We start from the raw sequence: 13,780 nt of genomic DNA, 5'->3' as shown, positions 1-13,780 counted from the left end.
TTGACGATGTTGAAATGGAATTAAACCTTCAGGTATTAAATGGGATTAACACGAGGAAGATTTTGTGCTCTGCTGTGTCCTGTCACTGTACACCCAACTTCATTAGGAGGGCAGTGACAGGGGCAAGGATATGAAAAAGCAGCCTGGGAATCATTAACAAAAATAACAAAATCTCAGCAGTGCTTACTGAGTCAACGCTGCTGATTTGGGGAGGGGAGAGGAACCTTGCTACTTTGCTAATTTGCTGTAGAACAATTTAACCCAATATTGTATTTCTCATTATTCTTAGCCTCACTTAGCTGTTGTTAAGCCATTTTCTGTTGTCACTCCTCTTAATAAAATCTGTGACTTGAATAAATTTCCCCAGCAACTTTGTATTGGCACCACATCTGTGGTATCAGCTAAAGATTGTCCTTTATCTGTTCCTTACAAAATGTTCCCTGATTGAAGTTTCTTATTGTAGTCCTTTTCCTTCTGGAATTTTGTGTAGAGTAAGAGAGCTTAGTATTAACATTTTGTTTGTATTGATGGGCAATCAGTTGTTTTTCTGATAATACTAAAGAAAACAGAAGACAGCGGCACTAGCAAATGCAAATGAAATATGATCATCTTATCTTATAATTACTTGAGTAAACAAGTGCCAGAAAAAAATAATACTGCAACAAATATTTCCTTGAAAAGTTGTTATGTTTTGCTAAAAAAAACCCCAAACCAACCCCAAACTCTTCTAAACATTCTACAGCTAAATTCCCTCTGCAGAAACATGACCTGGCATCCTCAGTGAAGAAAATGAAAGCACAACTTTTTAAGAACAGGATGGGTGAGGCAGAGGCAGCAGAGCTGGAGGGCTGCAGTTGTGCCAGGTGTATGCCAGTGACTGGGAAATACGGAGTATTCTCCAGCGCAAGAAGCAGTAGCAGAAGTCTGCTACTGAAGAAAAATAATGTTGACAAACAGTAGCAATAGTTTCTGTCTGACGTCTGATTTGGAGTGGGGATGAGCTCCTTTCTCAATATGACTTTCTTTCTTGGGAAGTGACCACCAGCTCCATCAGCTTCCCCCATCGGCAACCAAAGGCAGCAGTGGTTCTTGGCTCCCAGGACTCTCCTAAGTAGAGCCACCACCGCTGCATGTTGTGCTTCTGTCTGCAGAGTCTTAGAGTCAGGGCTGTGCACCCACACAGACTCCATTTCAGCTCACCAGGTAATGGTACTCCTCTGGCATTTTCTTGTCAGCCCCTATGTGCTAACTTCCTTTTGTCAGCCGATGTACAGGGCATAAGATGAAGTTTCGTCTCACAACTGTGTGCATGTGACATGTGAAGAAAGAATGTAGCACCAAGTCATTGCACATACCCAGCAGGGATACGGGATGACTTTTCATTACGGCATTTTCCGTAGATGAGTGGCATGCTGATTTAAATCTGTTGAGGCTGTATTGATTGCAGTCCCCCTGTCCATCAACATCATCTGCCATCATCTTTGGGCTGCCAGTATGACAGCTGTGAAGGAGCAGAGTAAAGTTGACTGGCAGAATGTTTTGCATCTAATGAGCCTGTGCACAAAAAGGGTGTAATAAATAATGCTCTGGAGAAACTCAGCTGTCGCTTCAGCACAAGAGAGAGATTGCCTTCACAGAAGCTCCCAAAGCCATCCATCACCTGTCACAAGTTGCGTGTCTGTGGCTGAGCTGGACTGAGGGAATGGAAAGCACCAAAGACTGGTGATGGGCGCCTTGTATCACGCAAAGAGATATAAAGTAGGCTGACATCAAGAACCTGGAATCACTCAGAAAGAGCTTAATACTACAAAGGCACTGCGGATTTGATGCAGAGAAACTTAGCAGTGCAACTCAGCAGTGCAGTCTGCTGGAGAGGCTTCTTCCAGATGAACCTTGGGCTGACATTCACGGAAAGCCTACGTAGTCTGGCTGTGCTGGGACATAATGGTGAGTGTACATTTAGCAGAAGGTGAGGACCATCAAGAATGAATTACCGTGTCTTAGGAATGATCAGAAAAACACAGCTAGGAGCCACGACCCAGGCACCAGCTCTCAGGCAGTGGGTTCGGACATCGGTTCTGATACAGGTCTGCTGGGTGACACCGAGCCTACCCTACATGAAGGACAATAAACCTCCAGCATGCTGCTAGGAGAATCCCAAGAAGCCCCTACACCTACCAGGTGGTCAGCCAAGAGTTAGCAGCATGATGGGGGCTTGCCTTTCTGGTCTGTCCCAGTATGGCACTGTACCTTGGCCAGTTAGCAGCTGGACACTGGGCAGTGTGATCCCAATTCCACCCACGCACCCCACGCCCCAAGAAGAGGGAAAGGAATAGGGAGAGAGTTGTGGTTTGGAAACTAAAACTTAAAGAGCTTTAATGAGACAATAACAGTAAAAAGAAAAGACAGTAATATTAAGAAACTAAGAAGATATATAACAGTATATACAGAACCAGTATTGAAGCCCCTCTCCCCCGTGATTACACTACCACAAGACACTGCAGGGCAAGCATAGGGAAAGACCCAGACTGGAGTTAGCAACAGCCGGGAACTGGATTCAGGAACATGTAGATTGGGATTAGGAGCAGAGGGATTAACAAGGATGTCAGCCATTGACAGGTTTAACCTTCGCAATCCTTAAACTTTATACCGAGTATAACATATACAGAATAGAATACTTGTTGCTCAGTTTTGGGTCACCTACTTGGAGGTGCAACCCTTTTTTGCCCTTTGCCTATGGCATTCTATCAACTCGAGGATGGCCTTAGTTTCTACAGGAATAAGGATAAGCAATGGTCTTTTGGTGTATCTTCATCCTGTCACTTGGCAATAGCTAGAAATATTAAACATTATCACCTCCAGAGGTGGACACTATCTGAAAGACATGTTCTTAATCTTCAGAAAATGCAGTCACTTAGAAAAGATTTAACTGAAAAGTTAGAGAATTTGTTCTGTTTTAACCCAAATAAGGACACAGTCATATTGCCATCACATTGCAGAATTTGTTTTCAAGTGTCACAATTTGCAGGACACTCCTGCAATTCCGCTCCCACCCTGGGACTTTGATATTCGAGTGTTGGCTAAGGTTAGCATAGCAATGAAAAGTTGGGAGCTGTGCTACCCTCTCCATAAACCTGGCATGGCCCTCACCATTGCCTGGCACATGGGAATGGCTGCTTTGGGAAGCAGGAGACCTCCTGTGTGTCCATGGACTGCTTTCTCCTCTCCTCCTGCTCTCTACATAACCTCCTATCCCTCAACCAACTTGCCCATCCCTCTCAGTCGGACAGTGGTCCCAAAGGACGTGGGGATCTTCACTGGCCCGAAAGCCATGGGATTCAAAGCAAGCCAGCAAATATCTGTACTAAGGGTTTCTTCTCATTTTCAAGCCTTCTGCAAGCCTTTATTTCATATTCTCAAGCTCATCTCAGACCTACGCACTCTTTTTATTAAGCTGAATACTGTTACCATTTTAAAGTTGGTTTTGATGGGCTAGGCCCACCGATTGGTGCCTGCATTCAAAGACACAGTATTGCTTTGCAGTGGAGTTTAATTGGGGTGCTGTTTTTTGCTTTTGAACTTATCATAATTATGAACAGATTTTTTTTTTAATATGTCCCATTTTCTCCCTTCGAAAGAAAAATCTCATGTTTAATGAACTTAATTTTAGATAAAAGGAATTAAAAGAGGAAAATTAAAAATGTATGAAGCTCCTAGAGTCATCCAATTACTGTGATGTCCACACAGCAATGCCAGCATTGATTTTACAAAGCAAGTAAAAGCAGAAAAATCACTGGGGCTCACCACATGTAAATGCTATTCTATTCCAAAATGCGCTGAATTAGAAATGTACATTTTATGCATTTCTTCTTGATCTGTTGCAGAAGAAGATAAAGATCAAACATGCCAGCCCGCCCCAAGTAGCATATGTATGCATACCCAGAATGCTTGCTGTCCTTTGTCAAAACCACATCTAGCTCTGTAGTCGAAATATCAGAATGCGCACCACCACCAGATGAGGATGGTCTTTGCATTCACAGTGCAGCAAAAGCAGTGGCTGGGCTGGTTAGAGGAAGCACCCCTGCTGAGCAGCATCCAGGCGAACAGAGGCCAGGCTGATTTGGCCATTAGACACTGCTGTCAGTTCCAGATCGCTGATGGACACCTCACCTCTGACAGCCTCTGCATCTCTGCCACACGGCTGTGTCCTGCACCTTTCCTGCAGGCCCTGGGTGCTCAATGTGAGCAGGTGACTGCAGACACGTGGCTCCCAGCCCCAGGAAAGAAAGAGACAGGGCACTCCACAGAGCAACCCAGCTCCATCCCTGAGGAGGAGGTTGTTTTACAGAGGGCCTCCACCCTTTGAGGTGATGGTACTCAGAGATGAGCCCTGTGCAAGCATCTCAGAGCAAGTGGAAATCTCAGGACAGATCTTCATTTATTCCCCAAAAAACAAACGCATCACAAAAAAAGCTCAGTCCCATGGGGTGGAACTGCAGTCAGACCAGGAGAACACTTAACGGTTAAGAAAAAGCACACATTCAAGGAGGCCATGTATAGTAATAAGCAATATTTATTTTGTATTTAAATTGCCTTTGATGATTAAGTGATGGGCTGCACTTCAGGCAGCGGCACTCTCGGTACGTACAAGATGATATTGTTTATTTCTTCCCAAAAGTGAACGGGGGGAATATTAATCATAGAAATCATCAAAATCATCTGCTTCTGTGCTGTGAGTTTGTGGGAGCAAAGCAGCCTCAATCTCGGAGCTGCTGTCATCAGATTCGCCCCAGAAAGCTGAGGGTGAGAAGAAACCAAGAATTTTAAATAACATAAATGTGGAAAATGTTTTATGTCACAGACTTGATCTTTTACAGCTCTCTGGAGGCAGACAGACACCATGGCTTATAGAGAAGGTCAGAGTTTTGAAGACTGCAAGACCTAGGTGTGTGTTTCTGATTGGGCTTTCTGTCAACATGTCATTGTTTGTGATAACAGAGCTGCTGTGGCCAAACAGTCGGCTCATTCAGAGGTCCCACTTCATTGTTGCTCAAGGTAGCTGGAGAGAATATTTCCACTCCAAGCAATTTACTTGACCAGCTGCTGCCTGAATTACAGCTTTGTCTATTATGTTCCACTTTCTCTCTCTCTCTCTCTCTCCTCAACCCTGAAGTCACAATCAAACCATGACATCACAGAGTTGGCATAAAAATGGCAATGATGTCACAAATGAAAAATCACCACTTTGAGATAGGATCAAATACAGGCAAGATTAACTTAAAATAAAACCACATGGTTTTAACAAACAGCTCTAGGAATAAGTGAATAATTTCACTGAATTAAAAAGAACGCCTTTTAAACTCAGTATGCCTAGATGGTTCCTGAATACATAAACCGATTTGACCCATGAAAAAAAGTGGGACAAGGGGAAGCGTAAGTCAAGCCTACAGTCACTTACAGAGCCGTGTTCTCTGCCCATTCCTAACTCATTCCAGAAAGCTGCTGTTTGTCCAAAGTCAGTGCAATAGCTGTGATGCCCCAAATGAGGCATAAGACTCAGAAACAGAGATTCAGGCAACAGGAGAAGGGAAGGCTGTCACAACTCATACAGAAATTTCAGCTCATGTGTAACTGAGGCACTGTTAATGAGTTCGGTGCTTTTGATGGCACAAGCTATATAAACATCTTATCTACAAATGCAGCAGCTGCATCTTTCATCCTATATCCCTGGCCCCCTGGAACGCACGTTTGCACTCAGCAGGGAACATCAGAGCGGCACCAGCCGTACCCTGTGCTCACTCCCAAGCAGAACATGTGGGAAGAGGCTAAGCACACTGAAAGGCTCCAAAAAATGAAACTCCCCAGAGGAGAAGGAAACAGGCTGGAGGTGTGAAAGAGGCCTTTCAAATGGTACCAAAGCAGCTGTCATTTATGGCATCCTTAAGTCACCTCAGGTGCCCCACCTCTCAAACCAGTTCTGTACCATTCGGGACTGCATAGCGCCTAAAGCTGAGTGCCAGGTAAAGCTCCTTGCTTCTAGCACTTATGTGAGGTTCGATCAGAGGTGGTTTCAGACACCAGTGGTTGTTACGGTCATCAAAAGAGGAAAAATGAAATGCAGGGAAGAAGGAAAACATGCAGGGCCCAAACACCAATTTAAAAGAAAGCCTCCTTGCTCATGGAAAAAAATTGTTCCAGATACACACAGATGGGTGCGCAGGCACCTTTGTGTGCCCACCTACAGTAACTGTGCCCACCCACTTCTGCAAACCACATTTTAAAGGGAGGATCAAGGAAACGTCAGGTTTTTCCTTCTCTAGGCTTTCTCCTACCTACTATTTGTTACTGCTGGATTTAAACCCTGGAGCAAAGATTCTACTTCTTCCACACCGTATGCACTAGGAAACATGTCCTCTCTGGTCTAGAACTGGTCAATTGTCAACTATTTAGTGGCTCTTGTGTTGAGACAGGGAAATTCCACACCTTCCCATCCCCTTATGCTCATAGCTCATATGGTTCCATAGTGTTGTCCTTAAAGACTTTCTACAATATAAGTTATATTTAGGAAGACATCCATTTTTAAATAACATAACTCTGTTTTCTTACCTTTGGATTTTATAGCAGCTACTGTTGCCTTCCTTGTTCCAGTCCTATAAAAGAGGAAGATTTCAAATAATCAGCACATTGTCACAAAATTAGAAGAATGTTGACTTATTTTGAAAAGTTGACTTACTTAAAGGTTGACTTATTTAAAAAAAACCAAACAACCGTGAGATGGTTTAAAGAAAAACCAGTAACTTCTGTAACTACTTTTCTAAAAAAATAACTATTTCATCAATGTTTTCTTCACCTTTATGTCTTTTAAAAGGTGGAGAAATTAACATGCAGGAGGGACACTGGTCCAGATGTTCAGGCAGCGTGAACTGGAGTCATTCCTTGGTCACAGCGCCTATTTACACCCATAGTGAATTCAGGGCACAAAGGATGAGAGCTCCGTCTATCTTTCGCAGCCTTTCAGATAAAGCAAAGAAAGTAAAGAAAAAATCCAAACAAAAATAAAAGCACCCCCCACTGCTGCTCACTGAACTTCCTTATTCTCCTTCCTGCCAGTGGACTCCTCTGGCCCAACGACTGAGTTCCCATAGCATCATCCGCATCCCTATGTAAATGTACAATCTCCCAGCTGCCTTTGATCTACCTTGATGTAAATGCAGTTGCGATTCTGTTCTGTTAAATGACTGCTCTTGTGCCTAGAGCATCACAGGCCCTTTTGAATCTCTCAAACAAGCTGGAATCATTTTGATCTTTTGTGTGTAGCGTGTGTATTGTGTTGGTGCTGTGAAATAATCACACAGGGGCAATGATGTAGGAGAATTAACTGTTATATTAACAGTCTTGCAATAAGCTCTAAAAATAAAGCTTCAGCTGATTTTAATCAGGAAGATCAAATAGGAGATATTTGTGACATTACTGCGTGAACTAGTAAAATATAAGCTAATGTCAAGCTGCAATTTGAAGCCGTTGTCACAGTCAAAACAGGACTCAAATCAGCTGTCAAAAATTTCATACAATTTGCTGCATTTCGCTTAAAGATGTGGCAGCTAGTACATAATCGCTTAAAGTGTAGAGTTAAACACATTCTAACTGCTATTGTGGAGGCATTTGTGATAGAAAGAAAAAAAAAGAAGCTGAGACGATTCACTGCTTATCTTCTACCACTGTATTTGGTAAGAACTGGGGATTGCAGCTGGAAAGCTAAACCTAAAGCAGGGCAAAGCTGCAGTATGTTACAGCTACTGATGTTACAGAAATTTCTCCTTTTAAGTAAAGGAAAGCTCACGGTGTTTAAATAAAATTCCTTTTCTACAAGCTGTGACTGCCATCAGCACTCCTTCTTCACAGATATATAAAAAATCCCAGAAACAGTATATTAAACATAGCCAAAGTTCAATCAAGACACCAAATGGAGGCTTAAGCACTAGTAACAACTAATGGTACTAGCTGAGTATTTAACAGCGACATAAGTAATTATTAACTTACTATTTCTTTAGGTAAAAAGCTTTAGCACATTGGCCTTCAAATATTTCCCTGACGTTTTGTTAGTGCGCCATCCAAATGCCTTTCTGTTTTATTCAGAGACAAACCCTATGCTGCATCACACTTCAACTTCTTCTTCAAATGCATTTACTTGACGGTATTTCCATGAAGAAATTTTCATCAGAGCCGCTGGGTTGAGTCCTGCAACATGCTGAATGCCCTTAACTCTTGCTCACTTTGGTGAGATTTCATGACCCTCAGCATTTCCCAGGTGCTTCATGTATCCCAGGCTTAGCCTGTAAAAATGTGCTCAAGAGGCTGCAACTCTGGCCGCTGCGTCATTTTTCCCTTGGTATAAAGCAAGAAACCACTTGTTGCTGAGCTACAAATTGAGAGGTGACTTCTGCGGCAGACTGCACAAGAATCATTTTATCTTCAAGTAGTTCAGTCAAACAAGATCAGGCAGCTGGCAGCTACTGCTTCCAGTGCCTGCTGATTCGTCTCCCATAGTCAAGAGAGGAGGTGCATGGGGCCTCGTTATTCTGCCATGAGAGGAGATCCCCAGGAGTGATTTTTTCCTCCACTCGTCTCTGCAGTTCAAGCCCAGATCAAGCACAAGATGGCCGGTCACTTGGGCCCAGAGCCTATGCCATGCCAAGGACCACCACACACAACACGGAGCATGGGACCACCAGTGGAGGACTGCCCAGGTCTTGGGCAGATTAGTCCTCTTACACAACTCAAAGCACTGCAACGTGTTCCAGATCCAGCTGAAGGCCAGCGGTCTCATGGAAAATTCATAGAATCACAGAGGTTGGAAAAGACCTCTAATATCATCCAGTCCAACCATCAGCCCAACACCACCATGCCTACTAAACTTTGTCCCAAAGTGCCACGTCTACATGTTTTTTTGAACAGCTCCAGGGAAGAAGACTCCATCACTTCCCTGGGCAGCCTGTGCCAATGCTTCAGCACGCTTTCAGTGAAGAATTTTTTCCTAATACCCAGTCTAAACCTTCCCTGACACAACTTGAGGCCATTTCCTCTTGTCCTATCACTTGTTACTTGGGAGAAGTTATGGTGGAGAAGGACCACCATGACTGTAGAAAGGTCTAGAAACCTTCCCTCTTCTGACACAGCTTCCCATGAAGAAAAAGGTCAGTGCTGATAAGAGAAGGGAAAAGACAGATGGTTGTGTTCTACCAAAACTCCCAGACAGCACAGAGCCACAGCGCTGCACTTCAGGAGCCTGGCATTAGTGTGACACTGCAGTCAAAGAAAGAGGTGGTGTCAGCAGAGGCTGGACATGAAAGCTGTCAGCACAGAGAAACACCTGGGGAGATGGGGAAAATGGAGCTAGGACATCAGAAAGGCCAGACTGGAAATTGCAGCTCTGCCAAACCAACCCTGGAAAATGCTGCAAGATAGCCTTCTATCAGGGAATAAAACTCCTGAATTACGCCCAAAGTGTTAGTCAAGGCTCATGAGATGCAAGAAGGCCTCTACATTGCACGACATTGTGTTCAGAAATCGGCAAATTCAATCATGAAAGTTATCATCGGTCGTACTGAGCACACAATAACCACACAGACCTCCGCAGAGAAATTTTAGGAGCATAAATGAAGGAAGGCCAGTTTGACTGCTTCGACTAATCCCCCGTCATGACCCTTCGATATCCATTTACACATTTGCTTCTTCCCTAAAATAATTCCAAACTGAACCCAGGCTCTAACAAAGAAAAAACCCAAACCAGTTTAACTTCAAAGGGCCTTTTAATCTCTCCTTTACTCTGTTGAAATGGGCTTTTTGTATTGAAGATGCTGCAACAATAAGAAATGAAAAAGCTCCAAGAAAATATATTTCCCTCTGTAAAGAAAATTAATATTAAGAGGAAAATACCAGGCCAATAAGAACCAAATTAATAGATGTGGCTCACTGAAAAACAGCAGAAAATGTTTACTTCAGCCCGAGTACCTGTTTGCTAAAGCACCTGTTGAACCTCTCTCTGTTTTAGTGTCCAGTGACAAAAGACACCCAAACACCATGAAAAAAAGAAAAGACACTCAATTGCCAAAAAAAAAAAAAAAAAAGACGACAAGACACAAAGAAAACTATCCACATATCAAGGGAAAAAAACCCACTAAACCAACAAAAACCACCCAGCTGCCAAGAGAAAAAACCGCCACCCCAATGCCAAGTTTTATCAGAAAAACAAACAAAACACGGAGGAGTGCAGCGGCCTCAAGAACACCGATACTCCAGCTCATCTTGTCAGAGGCTCGAAGCCTGTGCACCTCCGTCCCACACATGCACTGCCGAGGCAGCGTGCCATGGAAAAGAAACTGAGGGTTTCTTTTTCGCAGGGTGGTGCTTATTAACCCTCAGCAAGAGAGGAGACGAAGCTTCCCCCGGCAATACATGAGGACGCAGAGTTGCAGACCATCTTTAAAAATCGTTTTTGACAGCATCTACAAGCCTGTTGGCAGTAAGCAAGCCTGGCTGCTGTGTGGCAGCGCCTCTGATGTGATGCTCTCAGCTGGGTACCTCCATGATCATATGCTTTCCCGCCAGTTCCTGCAGAAGCCCGACAGCTCTGTCATTTTCTGCTGATCCTTTACTAGAAATTGGGCATCACCCCAGTACTCCCCACCCTGGAAAGCCAGCATGGACCAACCAATTTATTCATCATGCCAGAACTGGAGTAATAATATGAAATTTAAGTAATTGCACTGTAAATGGGATGACCTTTATTTTAGGATACAAAGATCACTATCGAGCTACATTTAAGATTGTTCTCTATTTAGATATACCACACTGAAGAAAAAAAATACATTCTTGCCTAGAGAAACCTCTAACAAAAAGACTGCATCACAGGGCTGTGATGAAGCTGTGTTGGAAGAGCATAGGGCATCGCCACAAAAATAAACTCTATTTCCTACGTACTACAAAGCCAATATATTGAGAGAGATGTTGTTGCCTGTCCTCACAGACCATTCCTCACCGAGATCCACAGAGCATCGCTGCTGCAATGTTACTATTTCTGCAACAGCTGGCTGTTAAGATTTCAGAAGCAAAGCTCACTGAAATATCTGTAATGTCAGAAAAACATGTTTGAATTTACAGTCAGCTTTGTACAGAAGGGATCTGAGAACTGAAAGTACAGCAGAAGCATAAAACAATCAGATATGGGCTGGCTTCTGGTTTCTCTCAGGAGCCTGGAAACCCTCTCTGCCACTTTCCCTGGATTTCCTGGCAAATGCACCAAACTCTCCCAACCCCAAAGTTTTGGAGTCTCTCCTTAGAGCCCCGGCCAACCTAGGGGGTTTCACCCCACAGTCAGTGAAGCAATGTCAGGGCTGGTTTTGAAGGTGGGGGTGTAGGGATGCGGGGGGGCGGGGGGGGGATGCAGAGAGATGAGGGGGGATGCACAGAGCCGGAGTGCCCCCCGATGGCCAGCCCGCCTCGGCGCGCCTGGCGAGCAGCAGGCTTGGGGTTAAAACATCCCCCCGAGAATAATCAAGAGGATGAATTATAATCTGCCAACTTTTATTTGCATATCATTATATCTGTGTTTGGTAAAGGCAGCTTTCGACTAAAAAACAGCCTTTGGAGACCAGACCACATTACTTCCAGAAGACAGATGAATCAAAGTTTAAAATACTTCACACCGTGTTTATGTCCCAACAAATTAAAATTGTTATTTGGATCTTGGATGATAATGCATCTTTAATCTCCAGATTATTTTGAAATGAGACAGCGCAAACAAGCAAAAGAAAAATGAACTGCTTGCATCAAAAATTCAGAATTACCCAGAAAGCTAGTGACCTCCACTGGCTGCATCCATTGCTACAGGACCACAAAATGCCACACACATCGCCTGCCGCCCACTCTCACAGAGATTCAGTCCTGACTTCTGATACCTTTCCCCCTCGCAAGTAATTGTATAATTTAACATGCTTTTTTCTGCTGCAAAACACTAACTCTTCAAATGAAAGTTGTGTTACGTGCATGTAAATATTCCCTCAGTAAAGTAAATGAAGCCATGGAAAAGTAGTTTTATAGCTAAATGTAGAGCAGGACAGTATTTGTGGGAGAAGAGGAAGCTCTGGCATGCACCTCCGAACAAAAGGGAACAAGTGGTCTTTACTCGGAGAGCAGCTTCCTATTAAGACTCACTCCTTCGTACATTATGCCTTTCATCCCCACTCAACCACAAAATGATTTTGCTGTAGGAAATACAATGGCAGAAAAAGATTTACATTGAAAGAATCTTTAATAATAAACTGTTGCAGATCTGCCTACTTCCCCATGATTTATAATACAATAAACATCGGATTCTATTAAGTCTCATGCACTGAAGACATGCACTGAAAAACTGAATATGAAAGCCCTCAATTCTTCCCGTCTCCAGTACCATAATAGTGAAATGAGCATGTATAAATGTGCTAAGAGTATCTCTTTGCATCTTTTATAGCTTGTGTGTATTAATCTGTAAAGCTTATTAAGAAAGTCATTGCTATGCAAAGCAGCACCCAATCTCTTTCTCTTGCTTTTCAACAGAGCGCAGTGTTTAGCCAATAGGACCGGTCCCCTGCCCCTCATTCGGCATTCATAACATGCAACATTTGCACAATGTATCTCTCAAAGGCTGCTGAATAGAAAGCCTTAATACTCATGTAAACAACTGCAAACCAATTACTTAATGAATCAGGCCCACACATAATGAGGTGCCAGACAAAGAGCTATAAATGCATTTTTGCGCCCGAGCCTCTGCTTTAAAGTAAAATCCCTCAGCTGTAGTTTGGGCTTAACTGGCACATCATAATTATTGTCTGGAGGACATCAGAGGAAGCCATTTTTTTTATTTAGGTCCAGCAGGGTCTTTAGCGAGGTCACTCATCAGCTCAGTGACAAAATGGAGCAAAGAAGAATTTATAAAAAGTACCACGACAGCGCTACACAGTTATGTTTATTCTCAAGTAGTGGGTTTCGAGACCACTTGTAAAAGCAATAAAGCCCGAGAAGTGACTGCAGTAAGTGGAGCGCTTAAATGCGAGCAGCAAAGAAATACCACTGCGTCCTGGCCGCAAACAAGCAGCCGGACTCCCCTTCCCTTTCTCCCTCTTTCTCACTGTTTTTGCCACTCTCCATGTCCACAGAGTGCCCAAACACAAGGGCTGTTACCAAACTTCATGTTTAGAGGGCTGCTTTGGTTTTGAATAATTTAGAAAAACTGACTTTACGCCATTGGAATAGATTCTTTTTAAAGTAGCATCATTGTGCATCGGCACACGAAAGGCATGAAATTACAGGGCAGAGTGAATGACTTTAATAACTATTGCGAATAAGAATTTGAAAAAAAAACCCAAAACACAGTAGTGGAAAAAATATACGCCTTAGGAATAGCATCTGAAAAATTTCGAAGTCGATGAACGCCTTATTATTGAGCAGAGCAATATCAAGAGGGAAAAAACTTGGGAGACCTTTTCTAACTAAAAAAAAGACTTTTTTTTTAAAAACAGTTCCTGTTAAATTACATGTATTTTATTCACTTGTTTAACAGTGATCCTGTAAAGCAAGTTGCTCAGCGCCCGATCCTTCTCCTTCTGCTGTTCTGTGCTTCAGTGAATGGCTAAGTTTTAGCATTTTAAAAATTCCAATCTAGGAGCACACTTGCATTTCATAGTATTAAGCAGTAGGGTTTGAAACATTGAAAATAAAAAGAAATGAGTTTGAACATGAA

General features: G+C 43.1%; 1 protein-coding gene across 2 annotated transcripts in view; it reads right to left on the bottom strand.

Annotated features, from left to right (window-relative positions):
• Positions 1–4,572: 4,572 nt before the first annotated feature.
• The window catches only part of KIZ (kizuna centrosomal protein), a 56,140-nt gene continuing 46,932 nt past the window's right edge, over positions 4,573–13,780 (bottom strand). For both annotated transcript variants that reach the window (XM_054062091.1, XM_054062092.1), the window contains exons 12-13: positions 6,607–6,650; positions 4,573–4,797 (exon numbers count right to left, since the gene is read on the bottom strand). In XM_054062091.1, coding sequence (XP_053918066.1) covers positions 4,694–4,797; positions 6,607–6,650 — 148 coding nt within the window. In that variant the 3' untranslated portion in view covers positions 4,573–4,693. The remainder of the gene's footprint in view (positions 4,798–6,606; positions 6,651–13,780) is intronic.

Source organism: Cuculus canorus, chromosome 3 (assembly GCF_017976375.1).
Source record: "Cuculus canorus isolate bCucCan1 chromosome 3, bCucCan1.pri, whole genome shotgun sequence".
Lineage (NCBI taxonomy): Eukaryota > Metazoa > Chordata > Aves > Cuculiformes > Cuculidae > Cuculus > Cuculus canorus.
The sequence above is the reverse complement of the archived record's forward strand: the minus strand, read 5'-3'. Positions and strand labels throughout refer to the sequence as shown.